At 49.8% G+C, this 23,737-nt stretch overlaps 1 protein-coding gene across 18 annotated transcripts in view; it reads right to left on the bottom strand.

Annotated features, from left to right (window-relative positions):
* The window catches only part of MBNL1 (muscleblind like splicing regulator 1), a 64,760-nt gene that overhangs the window by 36,554 nt on the left and 4,469 nt on the right, over positions 1–23,737 (bottom strand). For 2 of the 18 annotated variants that reach the window (XR_005955139.1, XM_041467583.1), the window contains exons 1-2: positions 10,024–10,364; positions 8,734–9,626 (exon numbers count right to left, since the gene is read on the bottom strand). The exons of 2 other annotated variants lie outside the window; for them this stretch is intronic. Coding sequence is in view for 10 of the 16 variants with exons in the window: in XM_041467583.1 (XP_041323517.1) it covers positions 8,734–8,907 (174 nt within the window). In the remaining 6 variants the exon portion in view is untranslated. Of the gene's footprint in view, positions 1–3,975; positions 4,045–8,733; positions 9,738–10,023; positions 10,373–23,737 lie in introns of those variants that run through there. 14 more of the 18 variants (XM_041467581.1, XM_041467586.1, XM_041467585.1 and 11 more) reach the window with 11 other exon arrangements.

The following is a 23,737-nucleotide window of genomic DNA, read 5'->3' as shown; positions in this document are numbered from 1 at the left end:
CTGGAAATTTAAATCACAAATTAATTTTTTTACTATGAAACAATTCCTTGTGTTCCACTGTCACGAGACCTTTGCATTTTAAGGTACTTTACCTGGAGTTAAAGCTGCCATATCCATCCATCCATCCATCCATCCATCCATCCATCCATCCATCCATCCATCCATCCATCCATCCATCCCTCGCATGCCTTGCCCACGGGAAGCACCTCACCCTGCTCTACAGACACGAGGTGCAGCCAGCATTCAACCAACAAGGGGAGTAAATAACAGCCAGCAGATACAAAGTACTGACTCTCCTGTTTCCTCTACAGAGTGCTTAGTGAGCGGGAACTCTTTAACCCTTCAGTGTGCCCAGTCAGGGGCTTTCCCAGCTCACCTGCATTTTTATTTGGTTACAGCCACTGCAGACATCCAGGCTGTCTCCTGACTCAGCTCACTGCAGGGAAAATTTTACCAGGGCACCAGACGAGCAACGGTATGTCAATGCAGATGATGTTCTGAACACATCCTACAACCAGAAAGCAACCAGAATTCCAGGAACAATTTCCCATCTACAGCTGGCTCTACAGAGTGACTGCACTGCAAGCAAGGGCAAGGACAGCAGAACCTGCAGCCTGTGCAGCTGCAGCTCAGCCTGTCTCCGGTGGCACAATGTGCTCCGAGCTGCTGCCTGCTGACGGCTGAATTCTGCACAAATACACAACCAAGTGTACTCTTTCTTTCCACTCAGGATTTGTTTCACCAATGTCAGTTTACAGCGAGCCCCAAAGACCCAGAAAACATTTCATTCTGCCTATTCTTTTCCAAAGACTTCAGTTAAATGTGCACACTCTTGTTCCTATATAACAGAACCAAGTAAGAAAAACTGTGCAGTTCCTGACATTGCTGTGGTGGCTACTGCACACCTAAAAACCTGCCAGGTTCCTGGGGGGAGTGAGAACCCCTCCCTGAGCCAGACAAGGCTGGAAAGACGCTCTCAAATTAAAAACCACAACCTCCTCCTTGCCCAGTATCGAATACCACTGAACCTGTACAGGTTTTCAGACTGAATCCCACCAGGATAAAGAGCTAGCAGAAAACAGTGAGTTTTGACCCTGCAAAGTTGTAGTTACCTACTACACCTGCAGCCACCCTGGCTTTGCTGCCTGCTCCCAAACTGCAGGGCTTTCCAGCATGTCCACACACAAACGACCCTGTCCCCAGGGACACCACAGACCCCTCGGCCTGAGCCAGCTCCTGCTCAAAACCTGCCCCAGCCACAAACTGCCCTGCTCCATCTCAGATTCAATGGAATGCTTGCTCCTCCTGGTCTCACAGGTATGTCCCCTCAACAGAGGTGGCCTCGCATCCAGCCTCCCTCCTCATCCTCACAGCTCCCTGTCTGTGCCAGCTGCCTGCTGCTCCCTTGGGCACACACGGACACATGCCCTCCCACAGGGTGGGCAGTGTGTGCACACACGAAGGACAATTTCCATACTTTGCAATTCCTCTCTTTCAAATTTAAATCTCAATGTCACAACCATTTATGTCTCTATGTAAGCCTGGAATTAACCCATGCAAATTCAGTGAAATCGCACCAACAAAAAGTAACCAGCTTTGCTTCCTCCCAGAACTGCTTCTCTTTTCAAACAGCACTCTCTCTCTTTTTGCTAACTCTCTGTACTATTTTGCCAAGTTAGGAATGGTCCAGAGAAATCTGGAGCTGAAGAGAGTCTTTCCAGGAACTTGACGGGACTTGAAGTGCTCTGAGATGAAGCTGGATCCAGACCTGCTCCCCAGCCAGCCCCTGCCCCCTGCTGCTGCTGTCAGCAAACTTGGGAGGCATCAGCGTTCTCCCACCAGAGCCCACCATCCCCTCTCTGAAAAGAGAGAACTTTTGGGGATCTCCAGGGCTGAGAGCTGAGAAGTTTATCCAGTGAGTGGAGTATAATGAAAAGGCAATCTGAGGAAGCAGCTTGCTAGTGCCAGGGTGAAGCCCTCCTGAAGCACTACACTGGATTTCTTCTTCTTCTTTAAAGATCCACTTCATCAGATGTATTTTCCTTTGTCTGATCAAATATCGCAGCTGCTTTCAACAACCTCAACGTGTGTTCTGCATCAGTTAAATCCTGAGATGTTTCCTAATGAAGAGGATATGTCATAAGTATTTCAAATAAATTCAACCATGAACCCAAAGGTTTTCTTACTTGCATAATCCCGTGTTTCAGGACCTGACAATTCAGCGTCAACTTAAATCTTATTTCAACAGCAGTAATCCTCCTAGTGGCACTGTGAAGCAGAGGACAAGACAGGCCTCTGGACCAGGATAAAAGCAGCTCTTGTCATTTCCTAGGGGGCTGGCTGGAGTGCTGCTGTGCAGCCCTGGAGCAGGAGCAGCCCCGAGCCCAGCCCAGCACAGAGCACCAGGGCGGTTCTGGCAAAGCCCAAAGCCCTGCTGGCTCTCTCTGCGGGGCTGTGTGCAGCTGGGCACTTCGGAGGGAGGGCTGTGGCCTCGCCCTGGCCTTGGCTGCTCACCTGGAGGAGAGGCTCGTTCCAGGCATCACCCGGAGCAGCTCCTGACAGGAACACAGACTCCTAAGCAGCACCCGGGGCAGCAGTTCCTCAATAACATCCAGCTGGGCTAACACGGCCCTGCAGCCCCAACAAAGAAACACCAGCATTTCTCCAAAGTCAAAAAACAGATGTGATCATTCGGTCTTGAATGTAATTTGTTGCTTCCAACAAATTTCAGTGAGCCTTGGCAACAAAGCATCTGCATTTGGAAAAACAGACACTTGGGGTCATCCTGGGAAGGAGACAGGCCTCACAGGCTGCTCCTGATCACTCGGGTAAGACTTGGGACAAATGTCTGAATGTTCTTGACATGAGGTTTTCTTATTTTATGCCTCCTTACATCTTCCCTGCAAACCAGTTGAGAATTTTACCGATTTTGACTATGCCCAGCAGAGTTCCTGACTGTAACAGGAGCCCACGCTGGTTTCTATTATGCACAGCCTTTAAGAAATGACACTGCAAATGCTGCAGTGCAATGTTTTAATTCCTACTTAATTTCTTTCTGCCGAGGCAGAGCTGAAACTGTAAAATGAGCTGTGAAGGCTGTAGTTAGTTGTAACTCCTCTGTCCAAAGGCCTGATAAGATTTCAAAACACCATCTATCTTCCCACAGAGGAACACACGTGCTTTCAATTGTTTGGTTTGCTAATGGACTATTTGCCACTCCACCTAACAATTGCACCATTTTCTCGATGTGTTTGCCACTTTTCCCTTTGCTTCCTCTTCTGGAGCTCAGCCTGCTGGCAGGCGCAGGGGCTGGAGAGGAGAAAAATGGCAAATCAGACCTTAGGAATTTGAACATTGTTTATGTTTTCATTTTTTGCCAAGGGTTACTGCTTTACGAGCTTCCTTGCAATCAGCCATGTGTCCATCTGCCTCCCAGCCCTGAGCCTCACCTCATCCCTGCACCCCGAGTCCTGCCACCACCCGTGCTCCAGGGATGCCAGACACCACACAGGTAAAACTACCCAGGAATCACCTGCTCAGGTATGCTGGGTTTCTTCTTTTGCCTTCATTGAAGAAGAATCAGACCCAGGATCTGCCATTCTCAACAGGATTAGTGCAATAGGCTTATGGGATTTTCTTTTCTTTGTGTTAAATGAAATAGAGCTCTTACTCTACACCCTTAGGTAAGTGTCACACAAGGGAGAACAACAAGTCAAAAAAAATCAGTATTTTTTAAGCAGTGACAAAGTAGAGAGACTTTAGTAGAGAGACTTGAACAACTAACAGTTACATCTCTGAGGTAGAAGAAATAAGATGCTCATGAATTTCAGCAATAATAATAATAATAGTAATAATGCTACATGTATGTATTTTTTAGCCTTCTTGGTAAAAAGTGGCAGTCACTTTTACAGAGTCCAGGCGTTCTACTTTAAAAAAATAAACACTTCTACATCAGAAGATAAAATACTGTCATACCAAGTGCTGGTGGGTCTCAGACACTAGGCACCAGAGCTTCAACCTCAGACATCATCACTGAAGTGACTTACACTTCTGGTTTCCAGCTTCTTCTTAAAAAAAAAAAAATAGGACAGCATCGGGACAGCGCTGGGATAGCACTGGGATGGCACCGGGATAGTGCTGGGACAACACTGGGATAGCGCTGGGGGCAGCACTTGGACAGCACTGAGATAGCGCTGGGATAGCGCCAGGATAGCGCCGGGATAGCACTGGGACAACACTGGGATAGCGCTGGGACAGCACTGGGACAGTGCTGGGACAACACTGGGATAGTGCTGGGACAGCACTGGGACAGCACCGGGATAGCGCTGGGACAACACTGGGACAGTCCTGGGTACAGCACTGGGACAGCGCTGAGATAGTGCTGGGGGTAGCACCGGGACAGCACTGGGATAGCACTGGGATAGCACTGGGACAGCACTGGGACAGCACTGGGACAGCGCTGAGATAGCACTGGGATAGCGCTGAGATAGTGCTGGGGGTAGCACCGGGACAGCACTGGGATAGCGCTGGGACAACGCTGGGACAGCACTGGGACAATGCTGGGACAGCACCGGGATAGCGCTGGGATAGCACTGGGATAGAGCTGGGACAGCGCTGGGATAGTGCTGGTATAGTGCTGGGACAGCCCTGGAGGCAGCACCGGGACAGCACCGGGACAGCCCTGGAGGCAGCACCGGGACAGCACCGGGACAGCCCTGGAGGCAGCACCGGGACAGCACCGGGACAGCCCTGGAGGCAGCACGGGGGTAGCACCGGGACACCCCATCCCCCTGCCCCTCCTGCCGTGTGACACTTTCCCCAGCACAGGGCTGGCAGTGGCCGCCCGGCCACAGTGACGTTGGCCTCGGCACATCTGCAGCTCCCGCAAGATTTGCATTTGACATCCATCTCCCCATTGTTCAGACATCTTTATCTCAGCTTTCAGGAAACGCGGATGACTCATCTATCGGAACATCTGACGAAGCTAACGTAATTTCAAAACGAGTTCTACTTCGGCTTATTTTTCCAAGAAAAAGAAAGAAGAAAAAATGTTTCAAAATGATGGTAAAAATCAAATTTCTGTTGCAAACCAGTTTCCTGATATAGGAACTCGAGCTTATTTTTGCGGTAGACAGTCTAACAGGCTTTTAGGCATCCAAATTTAGGAAAAAAATCCTACGGCATTTAAACAAGGCAGAGCCAGAGCTGGAGCTGACTCAGCCGCTCCAGCGCATAATTTGAATACACTACATAATCATTCTTGGTTTAAAATTATCCTCCTAATATCTAAGGGCCAGATTATCCCACACACGCTCATCTTGATTCACGCGCTCCCCCAGGCCAGCCTAGCAGGTTCCATCCGCGCTAATTAGGCAGCAGGATGATAACATCTCGCTGGGGCTGTCCCAGCCCTGACCTCCTGCAGCAGCCCCGAGGTCACAGCCACGGGCCTGGCTGCCTCTTGCTCCCCACGCTCCCAATGGAGCCAGCGGCTGCTCGTTCTGCTCGCAGGTAAGGAGCAGCTGCCAGGAGCACCCACAGGACGTGTCTGCAGCCAGACGGAGTGTCCAGAGCCCAGTGCCACCGCTCCCGCACGGCACAGGAGGGAACCTCGGGAGCCAACACCGCCTTCCTCGCTCTAGCCCTGCACAGAGTGTGAGCCTTCATTTCACAGGAGGGGGAAATAGTAATTAAAATTAAAAAAAAAAAGCGCTTTACGCAAGCTGCGAGTTTCACTTCTGGCATCTATTTTTGCCTCCTCCCGGCAGGGCAGGGCAGGGCAGCGGAGTTGGCTGCGGCGGCTGCGCGCTCGGTGCGCTGTCCCTGCGCCCGCAGAGGACACCTGGGCCGGGGCCAGCGCCGAAGGGCACTGCCACTGCCCAGGGTCCCTCCCTGCGAGGATCTGCTCTGCCTGTTTATGTTCCAAATATAGCCGAGCACACAGGCCATCTCCAGCTCGGAGAAGTCCTGCCCAGGGGCTGCAGCTCTGCAGCACTCACACCTGCCTGACGTCAGCTCCACACAGCAGTCACTCCTAGGGCACACCAGGTCTTGGAGTGACACATCACAGCATCACAGCAGGCTGGGCTGGAAGGGACCTTAAAGGTCACCTCACTTCCACTCCTGCCAAGATGCAGGAGTTTGTAGAGAAAAATTCAGTGACTAAGTATCTGTCTTATGTTCAAGAGATAATGCAAGAATAGCTGTCTAATTAATACTAATATTATATACATTAATAAGAAATCAAATATTTTAACATTAAGGTCAACTTTTCAGCGTGCTGCTATTTTAGTAAAGAACAAGGACATTACATCCATATTGAATTACTGAAAAATTAAAAATTACTTTTGAATGTCCTAACCAAAAATCTTTTTTAATCTGTACTGAAGTATTGACTGACCTTATAAGGTCCAGACAGAGCTGGTGCAGCATCTCCCTAAATTGCTTTTGCAGAACATCTGAAGTTTGGGATATTGCAGCAAGGTAACTCAACGACTAGAGCTGGTTGAGCTCAGCACACACCAAAACTGACACAGAGCTGAAACAAAACCAAAACTGAGCAATGGCTTCAGCAATGGGGATTGGACTGGGAATTCCCCAAAAGGCGATATTCCATTTCCTGTTTCCCCAAGGTATTCTCGTGCAGGGTACAGCGACCTAACTGACCACCGTGCCCAGGGGCTGGGGAGCCGCTGGCAGCCACAGGCGCCGGGCCCACGCCGGGACACCGCGGGATCCTGCCCCGGATCCCGGGAGCCTCTCCAGCACACAGCAGCTCAGCCACTGGCAAACCTTTCAGCATGAGCACAAGTAAACAGCTCTGGTCAGCAGTGTATTTTTAAACAGCAGATTCTTTCCCAGCTCCCAGCTCGGCCCCTGCGCTGACTCCACAGGGCAGCAGCACACTCCTTTCCGAGGATCCGCAGCAGCGCTGTAACGTTACCCACGGTTATCACCCACGGACCTTGCAGTGCTTGGCAAAGGTCAGCCTCAGTTCCTGCATTAAAAAAGGAAGCGAAGGGCCCTGCTGACGGCAGCAGAAGGGTCAGTCACGCTGCCGGGGCTGAGGAAGGCAGGCCAGGCTGCGCTCTGTCCCCTCTCACACAGACACCAGCTCGCGCTGCCGCCCGGCTCCAGCACCAGCAGCACCCCCGTCCAGCACTGAGATTTTAAGGCACTTCCAGCGACCACTGACATCATGTCCGGGTCACTCCGTGGCCGGATTCCAGCCTTTCAGCCACATCCTGGTGATGAGAAGCGCTAGGCCAGTGGGGTCAGCCCGCGGTGGCCAGACACTCGTTGCTGGGAAACCAAGCCGGGGACACTGCGGGTGCTGCAGCACCAGCAAACCCACGGCGGCAGTCACAGCCCCCTGCTCAGGAACAGCTGAGAGGCTCTGGGGCCAGGCCTGTGTGCTGGCAGCACCGCCATCCCCACGGTGACACGCAGTGGCACCGTGTCCTCGTGGTGGCACACAGGGCTGGGACTCCCCACTGGCACCAGCAGCCCTGGCTCTGCTCCTACCTCCAGCACGTGCTTGATGCATGAAAACATCTTATTTCCACATTTTAATATTGATACCCTGCATGCATTGTAATTGCTGTATTTACAAATAAACTGAACAACAGACAAACAAATCCTTACAGTATGTGCAAGTTAAGCCGTGGCTGGGGGTGGTGGAGCATTTCAGGCCTGAGAGCACTGTAGAGCTCTACCCCGTCCCCTGTGAAGCTCGGGACGCTGGGGATCCACAGAGAGCCACTTCCTGCCCCGCTCGCGCTGCGCCGGCTGAGCCACGAGCTGCACGAGCTGCTCCAGCTCAGCTCCCTCCCCAGCACGGCCCTGCCAGCAGCCAGCTCCCCTCCTCGGGACCCGGGCAAGGGAACAGAAAATCACACTGGAGAAAAAACTGACAGACAAATTGCTGCTTCCCAAGTTTTGATTTTTGCATGACTCCGCTGGATTAATTCTGTACTGTTTGTGGTATGTGTATTTTACATGTTAGGTTACTTAAACCATGAAAAACCAAGGGAAGGAGCTGGGACCCGCACATTTAACATCTATCACTGACACGGCAGCTACAGTGAAACAACAGCCCTATATTTTGGTGCCTAGAGGGGATGTGCCTCCTGAAAACCGCTCTGATCCTGCCATGCTTGCACGTCCAGAGGCACCTTGCCTTCTGCTAAGTGCTGTCCTTCCCTTAAGCCAGTGCACTTGGGAAGAAGATGGGATAACCACACCAGTGCCAACCACAGAAAGGCAAGCAGGGTGCTCACAGACACATGAATAACCCAGGGAGGAAAACACTCTTCTAAGGTTCACCACCAACAACCTGCTGGTAGTTACAAGATGGAAACAAATCCTCATATTGCTTACGTGGTTTGTGCTATTAAAAACAAAGAATCCTCACAGTGACTTTGCTGTTTCTACGTAAAGTGCCCTTTATTCCAGCTACAGGCAGGGAATAATTTGGAGGCGAAGAATGAGCCCCTGTAGCCATAGTGGGGATTCGAGCCCTGCCAGACGTATTTTCCCTTCGTTCCCTATATCCTTCCCCGTCCCCTGAGGAAAGCAGCAACACAAATCAACAAGCATCAATAAAATAAAAGCAGCAAAACACCCCACTGCTGGCAGCCAGCACTTGCTCCTGTTCGGCTGCAGGATTTCTCTGGCTACAACTGCTTCTTCCATTAACCATTTATCCTTGAAAATAATGTAATATTTACTCACTTTCAATGAGTCAAAGCAGGCGATTACGCGTCCGTTTTCAACTTGGCAGCTTTTCGACGGGTGTGCAAATTTACATTCCGTGTCTGGTCGTGAGCAAGTCCCCCTTTGGAACTCCCTACACACTTCCAGCGTTAGCCATTTTGTGTCCCGGATCGGTGTGACGCTAACAGCCATCTTTAGATTTTACAGGTAGTTAAAATTTCCAATAAAAATGGGCAAACGAGTAGCCAAACTGATAAACTGGAAATTATGAAAGTGCCACCTCCAGAACACTTTTTTTCCCCCGCTCCCTATTTTAAAATAAGTACGTGTAAAACGGGTGGCTGCAATCTCGAGGAAGAGCTGTGTCACCAGAGTCGGGAGCGTGGCCCCGTTAGCGGGGCTGGGCAAGGCCGGGCCGCCAGCCGGGTGCGCCTGCGGAGCGGGGCCGGGACTAGCTCAGCATCCCGTCCTGAGTGCGGCCGCCGCAAGCATGGGAACGTGGCGGGCTCCGGCAGCAATTCCCGAGCTGCTCCCGGGGACGGCGGCTGGCAGGTGGCTCCAGGCAGCGGGCTCGCAGCGGGCTCTGCGGTGCAATCGGGATCGATTAGTTTGGCATAGACAGATGCAGCAGTTTAGAGCAACGACCGGCACCGGCTTTAGGCTGGGGCTTTTTCTCCTCCTCTCCTTGGCTTTCGGGCAGCAGAGCTCTGACCTTCGCGGCACACTTTAGTGCACAGTGCAGCGGCGGCGGGGGAGCAGCGCCGGACCCTCCTCCCGGCGGGCGCGGGGCTGGCAGCGGCGGAGCGCTGTCGTCGCAGTCTAGCTGGCAGCAAGCAAGGCAAAAGCAGCGGCTGCTCTAGAAGCGGTCCCAAGCAGCAGCGACGTCAGGAAAGGCACTTCTTAGTACCAACCTGTGGAGAGAAGAGACACGTTACGAGCGGGCGGCGCGGGCGCCCCGCGAGCCGCCGCCCCGCGCAGGGCACTCACGGCTGCGGGCGGCGGGGCCGCGTCCCCGCGCGGGGCCGGGCGGCAGCACCGCCGCGGGCCAATCGCGGCGAGCGTTGCAGCGACACTCCGGGCAGGGAGCCAATGGCGGGGGCCGTCTTATGAAAGGTCGCGCCTGTCAGACGCCGGCCGCGCCGCGCTGCCCCGAGCGCGCCCGCCGGGGGCCGCGCGTGCGGCCCGGCGGTACCGGCGGGGCGACCCCGCCCGGCCGGGCAGCACCGCAAACCCAGCCCGGCAGCACCGCAAACCCAGCCGGGCAGCACCGCAAACCCAGCACCGCAAACCCAGCCCGCGGATGCCGACCTGGGCTGCGTGGGTTCCCCTCCACGCCGCGACTCAGACCCAGCTCTGCCACAGAAGCCTGGTGCCACCTGCAAATGCAGATCTGCTATAATGAACTACAGGTCCTGTCTCCACCTGAGGATCGCAGTGCCCGGAGGACGGAGCAGAGGGACCCTCGTGGCACTGCCTGGCACACGCTGACAGCACCAGCGACAGGGATTCTGCACCCCCAGCAGCATCCTCTGCCTGCGCTAAGGGGAAGACTAGCCCCATCCCCGTCTTCCTAAAGATGCTGCTTCATCATCTTCCTATTTCCCACCGCTCTCCTTTGCAGGTCACTGACACAGCCCCCAGAGTCACACCCTGGGAAGCGATGCTGTCAGCGTGCATGCAAACCAACAGATGAGAAAAAGCTACAGTCTTTTTCTAGGGACACAGTGATCAGAACAACCAACTCCAGGGGAAGGAAAACACACCTAACAGAGCTAATGAGATTACAACAGGCACCGTGTGTTCTTTGCCAGGACACTTGACATCATGCCAAGTTTTTAATCCCTGCTAGCAAGGGACAAACAACTACACAATTACTTGCAAGCACAGGTTAACAACTAAGTGTCCTTGTGGTAAACACAGATACTCATTTGCATCAACTGCCTAAAACTCTCAAGTTCGGGGTCATCCTGCACCAGCAGTCACTACTCCTCAGTCCTTGGGATATTGAATTCTTAGGTCTTGAAAACTTGTTCTGTAACAAATGTCCAGGCAAACCAGTTTGGTTCTTGCACTTGTGCCACGCTTCCCAGCCGTGACAGATGAGCACCAAGAGATCTGAAAGCAGAGAATGTGCTGCTGGGCCCGCGTGCCAGCAGGTCCACCAGACCCAGCAGGCATCCCTGCAGCCTCTGCAGGAATGCCAGCACATCAGAGCACTTCTGGAAGCCTGAACACATCTCCCAGCCTTCAGTCAAGGTGCACTGCAACTTGTCCTCCACAGACAAGAGCTGGATCTGTGTCCTCCCACCACCACTCCTGCACTGCACAAAATGACACGTGTTATTTTGTTAGGAACATCTGTTCCCTGTGAGAGCCTCAGGACAGGGTGCTGCCAATGCCAGCAAGAAGAGCTCTGCCACAAAGCTGTGGAACAGCTCTAAGCAGGGTTTTCTCCTGTTCATCAGCTTGGTAACCAATCCATACCAATTGATTTTTCCAAACACCAAGAAGAGTTCGAGCAGCAAATTGATGCATTTTATATGCTAAAGCCAATGCAAGTTAAAGGCCACCATTCCCAAACAAGGTATTTCACTCTCATTACACAAGTAGTCACCTCTAACAAGAAAGGAAAGAGAGCATGAAGGCAGCATCCAAAATGAAAACAGATAAAACTAGCTTGTGTACTCTCATGTACTGACAGGAGAAATATTCCTGGTAAGGTTCCCCTAACTGTGTTTTACCCCCAGGTCTGTAATAAGTTTTCTGTTAGGATTTGGACAATCACCCACTCAGAGAGAAATCCTGCTCCTGCTGAGGTCAGTGACACACTGGTGACCACACTAACTGAGCTTGAATTCCACCCTTCCTTCTTCAGGCTGCCAGCCACAAAAAGAAAAGCATTTCTCCAAGGAGCTGACGCCTGGAAGGTAAATCTTCAGAACACAAAGAAATACTAGATGTATATTTTGTATGAACAGTTACTTGAAGAAAAGGTGTTTTGTCATAGTTTGTTGTCTACCTGAAAACAGCCAGAAATGTCAGCTTTAAAAATAGCCTTTGAGCAGAAATAAAGCCTGACGTCAGACCAGAGGTTTATCTTCAATATCCCAACTAAATAAAGAAGATGTCAGCATAGAATTATCTTTTTTTATCTGCATAAACTATTTTCCCATCACTTGGAAATTCTCTTGTGATACTCACTCAGTCACGAAGGAGTCCCCAGAAGATACACTGTCTGCAAAACCCAGTGATACATGAGATAGCTCCTTTGGGCTGTGGCTGATAAGATGGGAACGACTGTAACGACTCCAGAGGGAGAACCATAGGAACAGGACAGGAAAAGGATTGAACTTCTTATTTTTCTTTCAATTAAAACTGATTTAGGGGTTTCTAGACCCCCACCTAGCAGAGCAGTCAGTACTAAAGACTCTTGTGATACACAGGTGGGTTTTAAAGTTCACTTTTTGACATTTGGAAGCATTTGCCACTTGTCTTGGGAATATTGCAACATTGGTTTGGCCAAGGCAGAAACTTGCCTTCACTGAATATCAAGATGCAAGGATTGAAAGCAAATTAAAAAGTGATTCTCAGAAGAGACAGAAGAGAGAAATAACACTGAGGAGTCATTCCTTAGGAGGGTAACAGAGATGACTTAGTTGTCTCCTGAGCTGGGTCAGTGAAAATGATTAAGAAACAGCCTCACAAATCAATGGAAAGGTTATCTGGAAATGTCCAGGAAAGTGAATCTGACACAGAAGAGACCCCTGTTACTTCCCCTTATTGCTATAAAGAAATGTGCAGACAGATTAACAATGCATTTTCCCCCCTCATCACAGTCTTTGACACAAAAATAAGGTAGCTCCCTGCACTGAGAATCGCTCCCAAAGAGGCACTGTTTCACTGTTCCTGTAACTGGGTTTGCTGGACGTCCCTCTCTATCTCAATTCACACATGTCTCTCAAAGAAAGATGTAGAAAGCTGGGCAGGCAAGAAGCCCAACACTGAAGGGGAAGATGGCAGGGAAGAATGCTATTTTTATGCTTAGAGAAAGTGGAAGCTGAAAACACCAGTCTCAATGACATGAGAGCTGTCAGCAAGAACACATAATTACACAACGTGAATTCATCCTCATGACAATGACTCTAATGAGATAGGAAATGGAATAAAATCAATATTCTATTTACACTGACAGGGCAGTCTCAAAGCTTGAAATTGCCAAATGGCTGTCTTTTAAATCAAGGAACACAAAATTACTGACTCCTTACAGTATTTTCAAAACACCTCTGCCAAACTCAAAGTTTACCAATAACATATCTCAATATAAAATTTGGAAGAGATACAGCAATTACTCCATGGCACAATTGAGGGATATAATTATAGCACTGTCACAAAATTAAGCTGAAACAATGAGCTAATTAACATCTTGTCACATAACAGTATAGGAATGGATAAAGGAAAATATTCTTTAGTAAAGTGCATCTGAAGAACCCAGTTGTCTCACACTCTGGGCTGCACCTGCTGCTCCCACTTGGATAAAGGAAAATATTCTTTTATATTTTATATTTAATATTCTGAAGAACCCAGTTGTCTCACACTCTGGGCTGCACCTGCTGCTCCCACAGGACAGCAAGGAAATGCAAGATGATTCCTCTTACCATTCTGTACTTTTGTGTATTTCAGGAAAAAATGGGAGTGCAAAGGCAGGAGCAGAGAGCAGCCAGCTCTAGAGCAGGACTGCCAGGGGGGTACTGCAGCCTGGGCTGCATTTCACAGCTCCCCAGCCCAGCAACCTGGGACTGGGAGCCTGCTAAAACTGCAAGCACATGTTAGCTTTGAACTACTAAGTGCCACAGCAGATTAGTAGAAAAACTGCCAACACTGCTTCTATGACACAGATATTTTGCATGACATACATAGTTTTAGTACTACTACTACTACAAGTAGTGTTTTAAAGGTTTTTTTCTGTACTGTTTTAGCTCTGACAGACTTTCCTGGTGCAACCTCCCACTGACTTCAGTGGCTCCTCCAGCACATCCCCATCAGACGTGGTTTTATCTTGAGTCTATTTCACAGTTTCTGAAAGTGTTTTAGCAGAACCACCTAACTGTGACATTCCATCTGAATTTAACACACCCAAGTGTACTCGGTTCATGAAAACTTGATAAATAATGAAAAAAGAGGCAACATGTGGTACGCTGTGTGCCCCAGCCACGTGCAGAAATCAGGAATTGCCCCAAGATTTCCATCCCTAACCAAACTGCAGACCAATTCCCACCAGCAGCACATGGGCACTGACATACAAATCCCAGAGCCCAATCCTCTCTTACTTTAGATTACAGTAATGCTATTTTCAAGTCAGAAAGCTACACTGCAAATTCCATAAACCCTCTTTCCTTTAAGAAGCAGACGGTTACAGATTAACTGCTCTTGCTATGAATTTAAAAATATTAAAGTCAAGAAACATGCCTGTTGATTTTTTTTTTTTAATAAGCTGGGGTATATATCAATCTCTGTTAAAAAATCTGAGACTTCAGGGACACAGGATTCACAGTTTGACAGTATTAGCTGGATGTGTATTTATGAGCAAGATCAGGCACAGGCCAGGCCCTGCCTCTGGACGAGGACGTGGCACACAAGCTGTTATTCTGTTCTTGCAACTTTAAGTCAGGGACACAAAATGGGCAAGGTCTATTCTGCCTTTAGTCCACTTTTCATGAATTTATGTATTACAAAGCATTTACATATCCATCCCCACCCACCACTGAAGTCACAAATACTGTTTCTGGTAATAAAAACATACTCACACTGTAATTCCTTTGCCATAACATGCACATAATGTATTTCAGAAATGGGAAGTTCTGTATTATCCTGGCACAGGGGAATTCCAACCATAGAAGAAGTGACTTTGCCCAAGCAAGACTAAAAAGACGTTGTTTATCTTTAAAAATAACAGTAATCTAGTGATTTAGGTTAAAATTCCAAGAAATAACAAACTGAATTGAAAATAAAAACCTGCTTTATTAAAATCAGTTTTATTTTCTTGCTCTAACAGTAATTTTAAACATGTTGTTTCTACACAAAGGCTTTTGAGAGGCCATAATAAATCAACCATGCACCCTTCCAAAAACTACAAGCTATTTATTAATCCGACTCTTGCACATTTTGTTTGATTAACTGCAAATGTACACAAGCCAAGCAAGGCAGGAGAGCAGCAGGATGACCACGGCAGCGGGGTCAGCTCAGGAGCAGGCCCCCAGCCCCGGCGTGTCCCAGGGCAGCACAGGGTGCCTGACCTGACCGCTGCACCTGTAAAACTGCACCTGAGGTGTGACTCGGGCTCACCTGCACACCCGTCTCGGTGGCAGCGGCTGCTGGCTGCTGTCCTCAAGAACAGCCACATGGCAAACCCCAGCGTGAGTCCCACAGCCCCGACTCAGAGCTGGGAGCAGCAGCAGCAGCAGCAAGGAGGCACAAACTGTCCCAGCGTGACAGGTGATTTCCAGCTGCACGTGTGTATGAATATATGTAAAACACAATGATTAGCACCATCCATAAGAAGGATCCCTACAGAAAAAAAAAGCCACGTCCATGACTCAGCAAGGGAAGGAACCACTTCCCCCTGACACCAAATTCAGCTGATGCTGGTGGTTTCAGGAGAAGTGACCCCGAGGAGCTCCCACTGGTGAGAGGTGCAGCAACACCAGCCCCGGCTTCCCACGAGTCTGCTGCCTGAACAGCTCCAGTAGTGCAGGGTAAACAGACCAGCACCTCAGCACTGCTCAGCTTCCACTTACAAACTGGTTTCTACTTCCCTTCCTAATGCAGCTGCCATGTGGCCCTGGTGCAGAGGGTGCTTTTCCTGCCCCAGAGACAGCTGGATAAAGCAGTGGGGAAAGGGAGTCCTGAGAGAGCTCTGCAGACAGCACTGGATGGATCAGGACGTACACATGGTCACTACTAACATTATTAATTTGTTAATAGCACCACTTCCTCCAGACAATGAGCTCCTCCCCTTGGCCTCACTAACTCATCCCTGGCTGGGCCACCCCTCCTACCTTTGCCCACATCAAAAACTCCAGATTTCAAAGTTCTTGCCCGTTCACATGACAACCACTTTGTCAGGACAATAATTTCGAGTCAGGTGTCTGGATACAGCCACCACATCCCTGCACACATCAAATTAACTAGCAAGATTAAATCTGAACCTAATTACCAGGAATAGAACAGGCCATTCATGTCACGTGCTCCTTGCTGGTGTGTGGTCCTGCTCCTGGTGACAATGCCAGCAGCTCTCCAGGCCCTGAGGACACACGGAGCACAGTGGGGCACGATTCCATGGGGGACACCTTGCTGCTGCCTGCCTGCTGCACAACAGGCCCTGGGAGTTATGGCAGTCATGGATTGCTTCATCTTGCACCTGGCTGCAGGGCAACCGAAAAGGGTGAGCCCAGCTCACGAGGAACGCGTTACACCGAGTTCTGCTTGCACCACCGCTTAGAGCTGCTCACTTCAGCTCAGCCATGGCGGGCCATGGCAAGGCAGGGACAATCACACGCTTCTCCCCGGGGACCAGAAAATTACCTGGGAATGAGGGACAGCAGAGCAGTTCAGTTTGGACTGAAGGACTGCTGCCAAAGTGGCAAAGCAGTGCCCCGGCTGCACAGCATGGCCAAGCAGTGCCAGGCACAGCCCCCCGAGGAAGGAGCGGGAGTCCCACACCTCTGGAACCACGCCAGCATCACAGAGTGGCAGCACTGCCATGCTGGGGACACCTGGAGCAGGGAGGCACTGCCAGCTCAGTGCGATGACGACACCGCCCAGCTCGGTCACCAACATGAATCACAGCAAGGACAGTCCTGGAAAACACTCCAGCATCTGCTTGAGACAGGAGACACAGCCGACTGCATTTGCATTCACAGCTGTCTGCTTCTCAGGGAATCTCAGATCCAAAATAGAGCACTTTCAGTGCTTTGATTCATTCTGGCCTTACATTAATTTGTGTTTATAATCACATCCTTCCAGGATACGACAAATTTGTACAACTTCTCAGAAAATATAACAAATCTATATAATTTATTCAATTAGTTACATAAGAATCTAAACCACAGAGATCGGGATTTGTAATTCTCTCTGCCCTGTCACCATCTGAGGCATCAGAGACGACTGTTATACAATAAATATAAAATGATTTTTCCATACACAGCAAAACTAAACCAGTTTAGGAGACTCTTTCCTTGACTTAATAGAGATCCTTACATATACAATGCTCCACAGCACAGAAACACTTACTAATGTGATCAATTTTGGACCGTGACCAATCTCACGCAAACTAAACAAATACACGTGTCTTTGGATATCGAGCAAAAGCTCCAAATTAGTCACTGGTATTAAAAAGAAGTAATAAAAACTGTTTAGAAAATAAGTGGAAAATATCTTTGAGACAAGTTTTAATCAGTATTTGCTTTAGTATATTGTTACGCTTGTTCATTTTGCACGATGACATGTAGGCAGCTAACAATAACCACGAGAAAGAAGCCTCGAGCAGCCCCTGCCCAGAACAGCCTCTCTGCAACAACCTCAGCCAGCAGAGCTTCACCACTCAGGGGACAAGTCACAAAGGGGCTGCTGAGCTGGGCACTGCAGTGCCATCGACACTGTCCCTTAGGACTTCTCACACAGAACACTCTCTCCTCTGCTTGGGTTCTCCTCAGTGTGTCCCTTTTCCACCAACACAGCAAGCTACCCAAATTAAACGCAACGAAAGAATTTTGGAAAAACCTCAAAAGATCACTGTTTTCCTTGTATTTCCCTTCCTACCTCTAAAAGCCATTTTAAAACACCAAGAATGAAAGTTTAAATTTCTACTCTTACACAGAAAAAACAGAAACGGGGATATTGGAAAACAGAAACAGGGATATTTGGAAAACAGCTTCTGAAATAACTTAAGAAAACGTAGCTTTTATAAAAATGGTGATTAAAGGCAGAAGCTGTAGAATGCTCAGAAGTTGTAGAAAACAAATCAAATCCAAAGCAATAATTTTGTCACTCATGCAGAAAAATTAGTGAAAGAAGTTCAAATGTTTGTATTTCTGTTCCACCATTAGCTGTATTTAATCAGAAGAATTGAACAGAGATGTGCCTACTTTTCACAACAAAAATCACATCATTAAAGATTTATTTATTGAATATATTTGCACATAAATACAGGAGCTCAATAAAACGTTGATAAGCAGCAAACAAGATATCTGCCCAGGGACTTCCTTCCCAGCAGCCTGCAAAGCTCCAGCACCACAGCAAGCGCCTGCACTCCCAAAACAACATTTTTAACTGCTACACATCAAATGCTGAAAAATACATAATTACATTATCAGGATCACGGACTCGCCACCTTTGATTTTTCACTGCTTGAAAGAAGGCTCAAAGTCCACTGAAGCTGTGCCTATGTTTGGAGCACGGAAGGATTCATGACCCAGGTAAAGAGTACCAGACTTCACTGAAAACCAGAGGTGGGCACACGAAGCCAAGAATGCTGCCCAGGCACTAACAAACTCTTCCACACACTGGAATCAACATTTTTGTCTGGATTTTACTCCAAGCTTCGGAGAGTCACAGAAGAAAAAAGGGGGAGTTTATTTCTCCCCAGAAAGCCCTGCCGTGTTTATCAGGACCTTCCCTCCACGGCAGCCAGAGGCACAGGCAGCACCGAGACACCGGCGAGCGCGGCCCTGGGGAGCGGCGAGGAAGAGGAAGGGCGGGTGGCCCTGCGCAGGACCCGACAGATGTGCCTACTTTTCACAACAAAGATCACATCATTAAAGATTTATTTATTGAATATATTTGCACATAAATACAGGAGCTCAATAAAACGTTGATAAGCAGCAAACAAGATATCTGCCCAGGGACTTCCTTCCCAGCAGCCTGCAAAGCTCCAGCACCACAGCAAGCGCCCGCACTCCCAAAACACCATTTTTAACTGCTACACATCAAAAAGCTGAAAAATACATAATTACATTATCAGGATCACGGACTCGCCACCTTTGATTTTTCACTGCTTGAAAGAAGGCTCAAAGTCCACTGAAGCTGTGCCTATGTTTGGAGCACGGAAGGATTCATGACCCAGGTAAAGAGTACCAGACTTCACTGAAAACCAGAGGTGGGCACACGAAGCCAAGAATGCTGCCCAGGCACTAACAAACTCTTCCACACACTGGAATCAACATTTTTGTCTGGATTTTACTCCAAGCTTCGGAGAGTCACAGAAGAAAAAAGGGGGAGTTTATTTCTCCCCAGAAAGCCCTGCCGTGTTTATCAGGACCTTCCCTCCACGGCAGCCAGAGGCACAGGCAGCACCGAGACACCGGCGAGCGCGGCCCTGGGGAGCGGCGAGGAAGAGGAAGGGCGGGTGGCCCTGCGCAGGACCCGACACCTCCTTTACACGGCCAGTCCAGGGCTGCAGCTGTGCCCTCGGCTCGGCAAGCCTGCCACACGTGCCCGGTGCAGCGTGCCCGCAGCCCGGCCGCTCCCGGGCAGCGCGGGGTCCGGAGCTCCGCACCCCGGGTACGTGTAGAGCCAACGGGCACGGCAAACTCCACGTGCTGCCACGGCCACGTACTCACATTTCAAGGAAAAGCCTGTCTGGAGCGCCGGGTACTGTCACTGCAGTGCAGATACCGCCACTGCAGCGCCACGGCTCCGGCAGCCTCGGGAGCGCAGCCCGGGGCTCCGGCTGCCCGCAGCCCATCCCGGCTCCCGGGAGCGCCCGCGGCCCTGCCGGGCTCGGCCGGGCACTTCTGACTGCTCTCCCTTTTTTAGAAGGAAAAAATTCCAATTAACTTCTCTGGAAGCAGGTTTGGGCCCCGAGCCCAAAAATGCTCTGGGTTCCCAAGCCCTTACTCACTGCTCGCAGTTGGGCGCTGGCGCGGGAGGCAGCAAGGCAGCAGGAATGCTGCGGGAGGATCTGCGAGCGCGGGGCCCAGCCCTGCTCCTCCAGCCTGCGCCCAGGGGCGGTACGTGCTGCAGTAAATGCCAGCCATGTACGGTACAAACGCTGCCCTCAGCCTCCCGGGCCATCCGGAGGGGAACGCAGATGCCATCGGCCCCTCCTGTGCAGGCTCTGCGGGCAGACCTGAACCCACCGCCACCCAAGTCAGGACACGCTATTTATAATGCTTTCAACATTTCACTTTTCTCTGCAAATAATACCTGCTCCAAGTTCAAGTCCAAGGCATATTTTGCCTTGCCGGATGATCTGCGACCGTCTCATGACTTATTACATTGTTATCGCTGCTAAGCTGAGCAAACAGGGCTGCTAAGTCTATTAATCTTCTGAAACACGAAGTCTGAAACTGCAGAAACAAAACATCTCACTACAAGATACATAAAATGTGCTATAGAGAGATAAGGGGGGAATTCAGTGCACGCTCTGTTAAGTTTTTTCAGTGCCACTGCAAGCAAGACTGACGCACTTTTGCAAGAGCCGACTCTGGATGTAACACCAACAAGTTACATAAGGGAAAAGAAATTCCTTTTACAAGAGCAGCCTGCCCCAGGGCGGACAGCGAGGTACACTTCCCACAGGAAAAGCTGGGCACTCAGCAGGCGCTGGAACTGCCACCTGTACATCCACAAGAAGGACTGATAAAAGGAGCCCAGCCTGCCAGGCTAACCACAGCAGGCTGTGCAGGAGCTCTGCTCCAAACACCAAAGGACTGGACATATTTCAACCTCTCTAGTACTTACTGCTTTGTTTTCCTGTGGAAATTCACTCCGTTCAGCTACGCGTATGCACCTCGCATATTTACGTACCAAAATATTTCTCTGAGAAAATGAGTACTTGGCCTGTTTGCCCACAGCAAAGGTCCCACGAGCACACAGGAGTCACATTTTATCTCAGTGCTCAGATCAGGGCAGCTCCAGGAGGCAGTGGGGCTGTGGAAGGACAGACAGACCCAAGCTGAGCTGGCCCATTCCCCAGGCTGGGCTAATACTGGTCAGGCACTTGCCTTATAGGATTTATAATCTGCCTACACAAAACTCAGGCCCAGCTGCATTTTCCTCAGGCCTGGCTGCCTCAGTTTCCCTGTACAACCTGTACATTCAAACCAAAATGAACTCAAACTGCAGGATTTTGCAGCCTTGTGACAGAAGTGCACACCTTGCGCACCACTGCTGCTCTTAGTAATTTGAACCAACAGCAATTTTACCTCCAAAATTTCAAGATTAATTGTGAGAACTCGAGTCAGATTTTACTGAGGATAGATTACACCTATTGCAAACCTTTTTTTCTTCCCAGCTACCTAAAATAAAGATATTTTGGATACAAATGTTCTTCTATAACAATTACATGCACATAATCTGAAACATGGACTGTTTCACAGGGTAGAATTTGACACAAAGTGGACATTTAAAAAAAATTAATTGACCCCTCTAGGAAAAGCAATTCTTCTGATAAATAGTGGGACTTCACCCTGAGGCCAGCACACATCAAACCCAGTGCCCAAACTGCCCAGTGGGCATGGGAAACCTCGTACCTGTCAGCCTGCCCCAGCTCAGGGTGCTGCTGCCACTCTCCTGTTGCTGCCCCTGAAGCTGCTGAAGAGACTTCAGAGCATCTTCAGAACTTACTGCTGGTTTTGAATGCAGGGTAAACCAACATTTGTCTCTGGCTTTTTACTCTGAGCAAAGTACTGACAAGGACATTCCCCCTGCACAGACTGCTGAGGCAGAGCGGGCTCCAGCACCCACAGCAGCCACACAAAGCCTTCACCTCGCAACTCCGTACACTAACTGCATTTCCTCATCTTAGGATGCTGTGAAGTTTCATCACAACTAGTACAAGGTTTTAATAGTCCCTTCTCTTTCCTTGTTAATTGCTGGGAACTGTCTTTAACACGAATGGAATTGCAATTGCACATACTCACAGCAGAGCAGGCTCCAAATGTCACTGAGGACAGCACTCAAACATATTTACATGTTTATTCTTTTGGTAAATAACTATGGGGTAGGAGGAAAGAAACATTGTTTACTTTGCTGCATAACTTGGGAAACTAAGTTTACAGTATATAATTGTTAATAAAATTAAATTTAAAAATAATAGTCATAGGCAACTGCCTTAAGGCACACAAACAGTGGAGACCACAAGTCATGCAAGGGAAAGGAGAGCCCTGGTGTAGGGCTGGGCACAGCAGGACACAGTCAAGTGTAGGAATTCCCAGGGAAGCAAGTGAACTCTGCCAGATCCTCCCTCTCCCTTCCCTCCAGACAGGAGTAGTAGCAGGAATTTGCTGATAAACTCATAGTTGCAAAAATCATCCTTGGCATGAACATAAATCATAAGGAATGGGAACAGAACTTTTCCTGCAGTTTTACCTTAAGGAGCTGGCCTTAGCTAACATGCTGTTTACAACATTCCCATCGAAAATATGCCTAAGGAAAACACCCACTAAGCCTTGAAAGTAACAGAGTTACCACAAGGCCTTTTACAACCCAACACACATGACTTCCTCGGTGTCAGAAAATTATGTCTGCAGATTATCCACCAGTTCCTGAGCAGGAATCATCCACTATTTAGGAATCAAGAGGTGCTGAGGCTCATCCCCCTAATTACAGCCATCCCTGTGTCACTACCACCGCCCCACCGAGGCTGAAGCAGCAGAATAAAGCAAGTACTCAAAGGAAATAAAAACAGAGAGGGAAGCCTATGATTTAATCTGAGCTGGCCATCAGATCTTCATCTACACCACGCGTGTAAGAACCTTCCTGTGGCCACAGAAACCCCCCAGGACGGCGAGGCCAAAGCCAAGCGGCTTTTACAGCCCGACTGCTCTGGGCAGCCAAAGCTGGCCCTGCAGGGCAGCACCCTCCACGGCCAGCCGTGCTCCAGCTGTTTGCTGGCACCCATCTCCATCTCCTGGGCGTCACCCTCAGACCCCAGGCTTCCAGCACGGGTGGATCCCAGGACAGGGAAGTCAGAGCAGCAGCTGATGCAGGGATGCAGCGGGACACGGCTGGGACACGCAGCGAGGCCACGGGATGGGGCATTCACCTGCCCTCCACAGACCCCTCGGAGGACAGACTGCAGCAGTGCACTGCAGATTCTCCTGCCCAGGGGGAAGCAGGCTGGAGGCAGCTGTGGGATGCACCCCAACTGGCCATGACCCATGCCTGCTTTCAGCCCAGAGCACAGAGACTCCCAACACCTCTGGTTCCTGCAGTGGCACATCCCAACCTTCCACATGCAGCAGTCCTGTCACCATTGCAGTGAGCACGGGGTTGCCAAGCCTTTCATTTCTTCCTCTTTTATCTACTTCAAATTATCATAATACTGTTCTATGCCAGTGGGCCTGCCCAGGGTCAGTGTCACTTGCAGCCAGCCCGAGGGGAACCTGCAATCACTCCTCAGCTCTCACCCCAAACTTCCCCTGCAGCAACAAGTGCCATTTTTAATTATTCATTATGCAAATCATTTCCTTGTCACTTTGGAATATGTTGTCGTTTCATTAGAGCCCTTTCTTCGCAGTGCCAAAAAGAGATATAACCCAGTTAAGTTATTCACCATTACTATTCATTACTTGCATCCCTCTTTCCCGTTACATCCCTTCCCTGAACCTGCTCTCCTGCACTTCATTCTCTCTGTCACCCGTGTCCTGCTTCTCCCTTTCTCTGGGGCATATATTCCCCACCTCAAAAAAAATCACCAAAAGGAATTATTTCTTTCTAAAACAAACACATATTTTTCCAAGACAACCATTTTACACAAACATCCCTGCATTTTTCTCTTCCACTATAACAACGTCTTAACTAACCGACTTCTTTGCACCTGCAAACCAAAGTTGTGAATTCAAGAACTTTCTCCAAAAATGAAACAAAAAGCTCTCTTTCCGTCACGCTCCCGCGCAGCTGCCGGGGCCAGGCCGTGCGGTGAGTGCTCGCGGGGCGCCGCACCCGCACGGCCGGGGCCCGCCGGCCTCAGACACCGCCCCGGGCACCGGCCCCGGCCCCGCCGGGCACCCACCGCCCTCCC

This window comes from Pyrgilauda ruficollis, unplaced genomic scaffold (genome assembly GCF_017590135.1).
Source record: "Pyrgilauda ruficollis isolate IOZ18807 unplaced genomic scaffold, ASM1759013v1 scaffold21, whole genome shotgun sequence".
NCBI lineage: Eukaryota > Metazoa > Chordata > Aves > Passeriformes > Passeridae > Pyrgilauda > Pyrgilauda ruficollis.
Note: the sequence above shows the minus strand (reverse complement) of the source record. Positions and strands in the feature narration are given on the sequence as shown.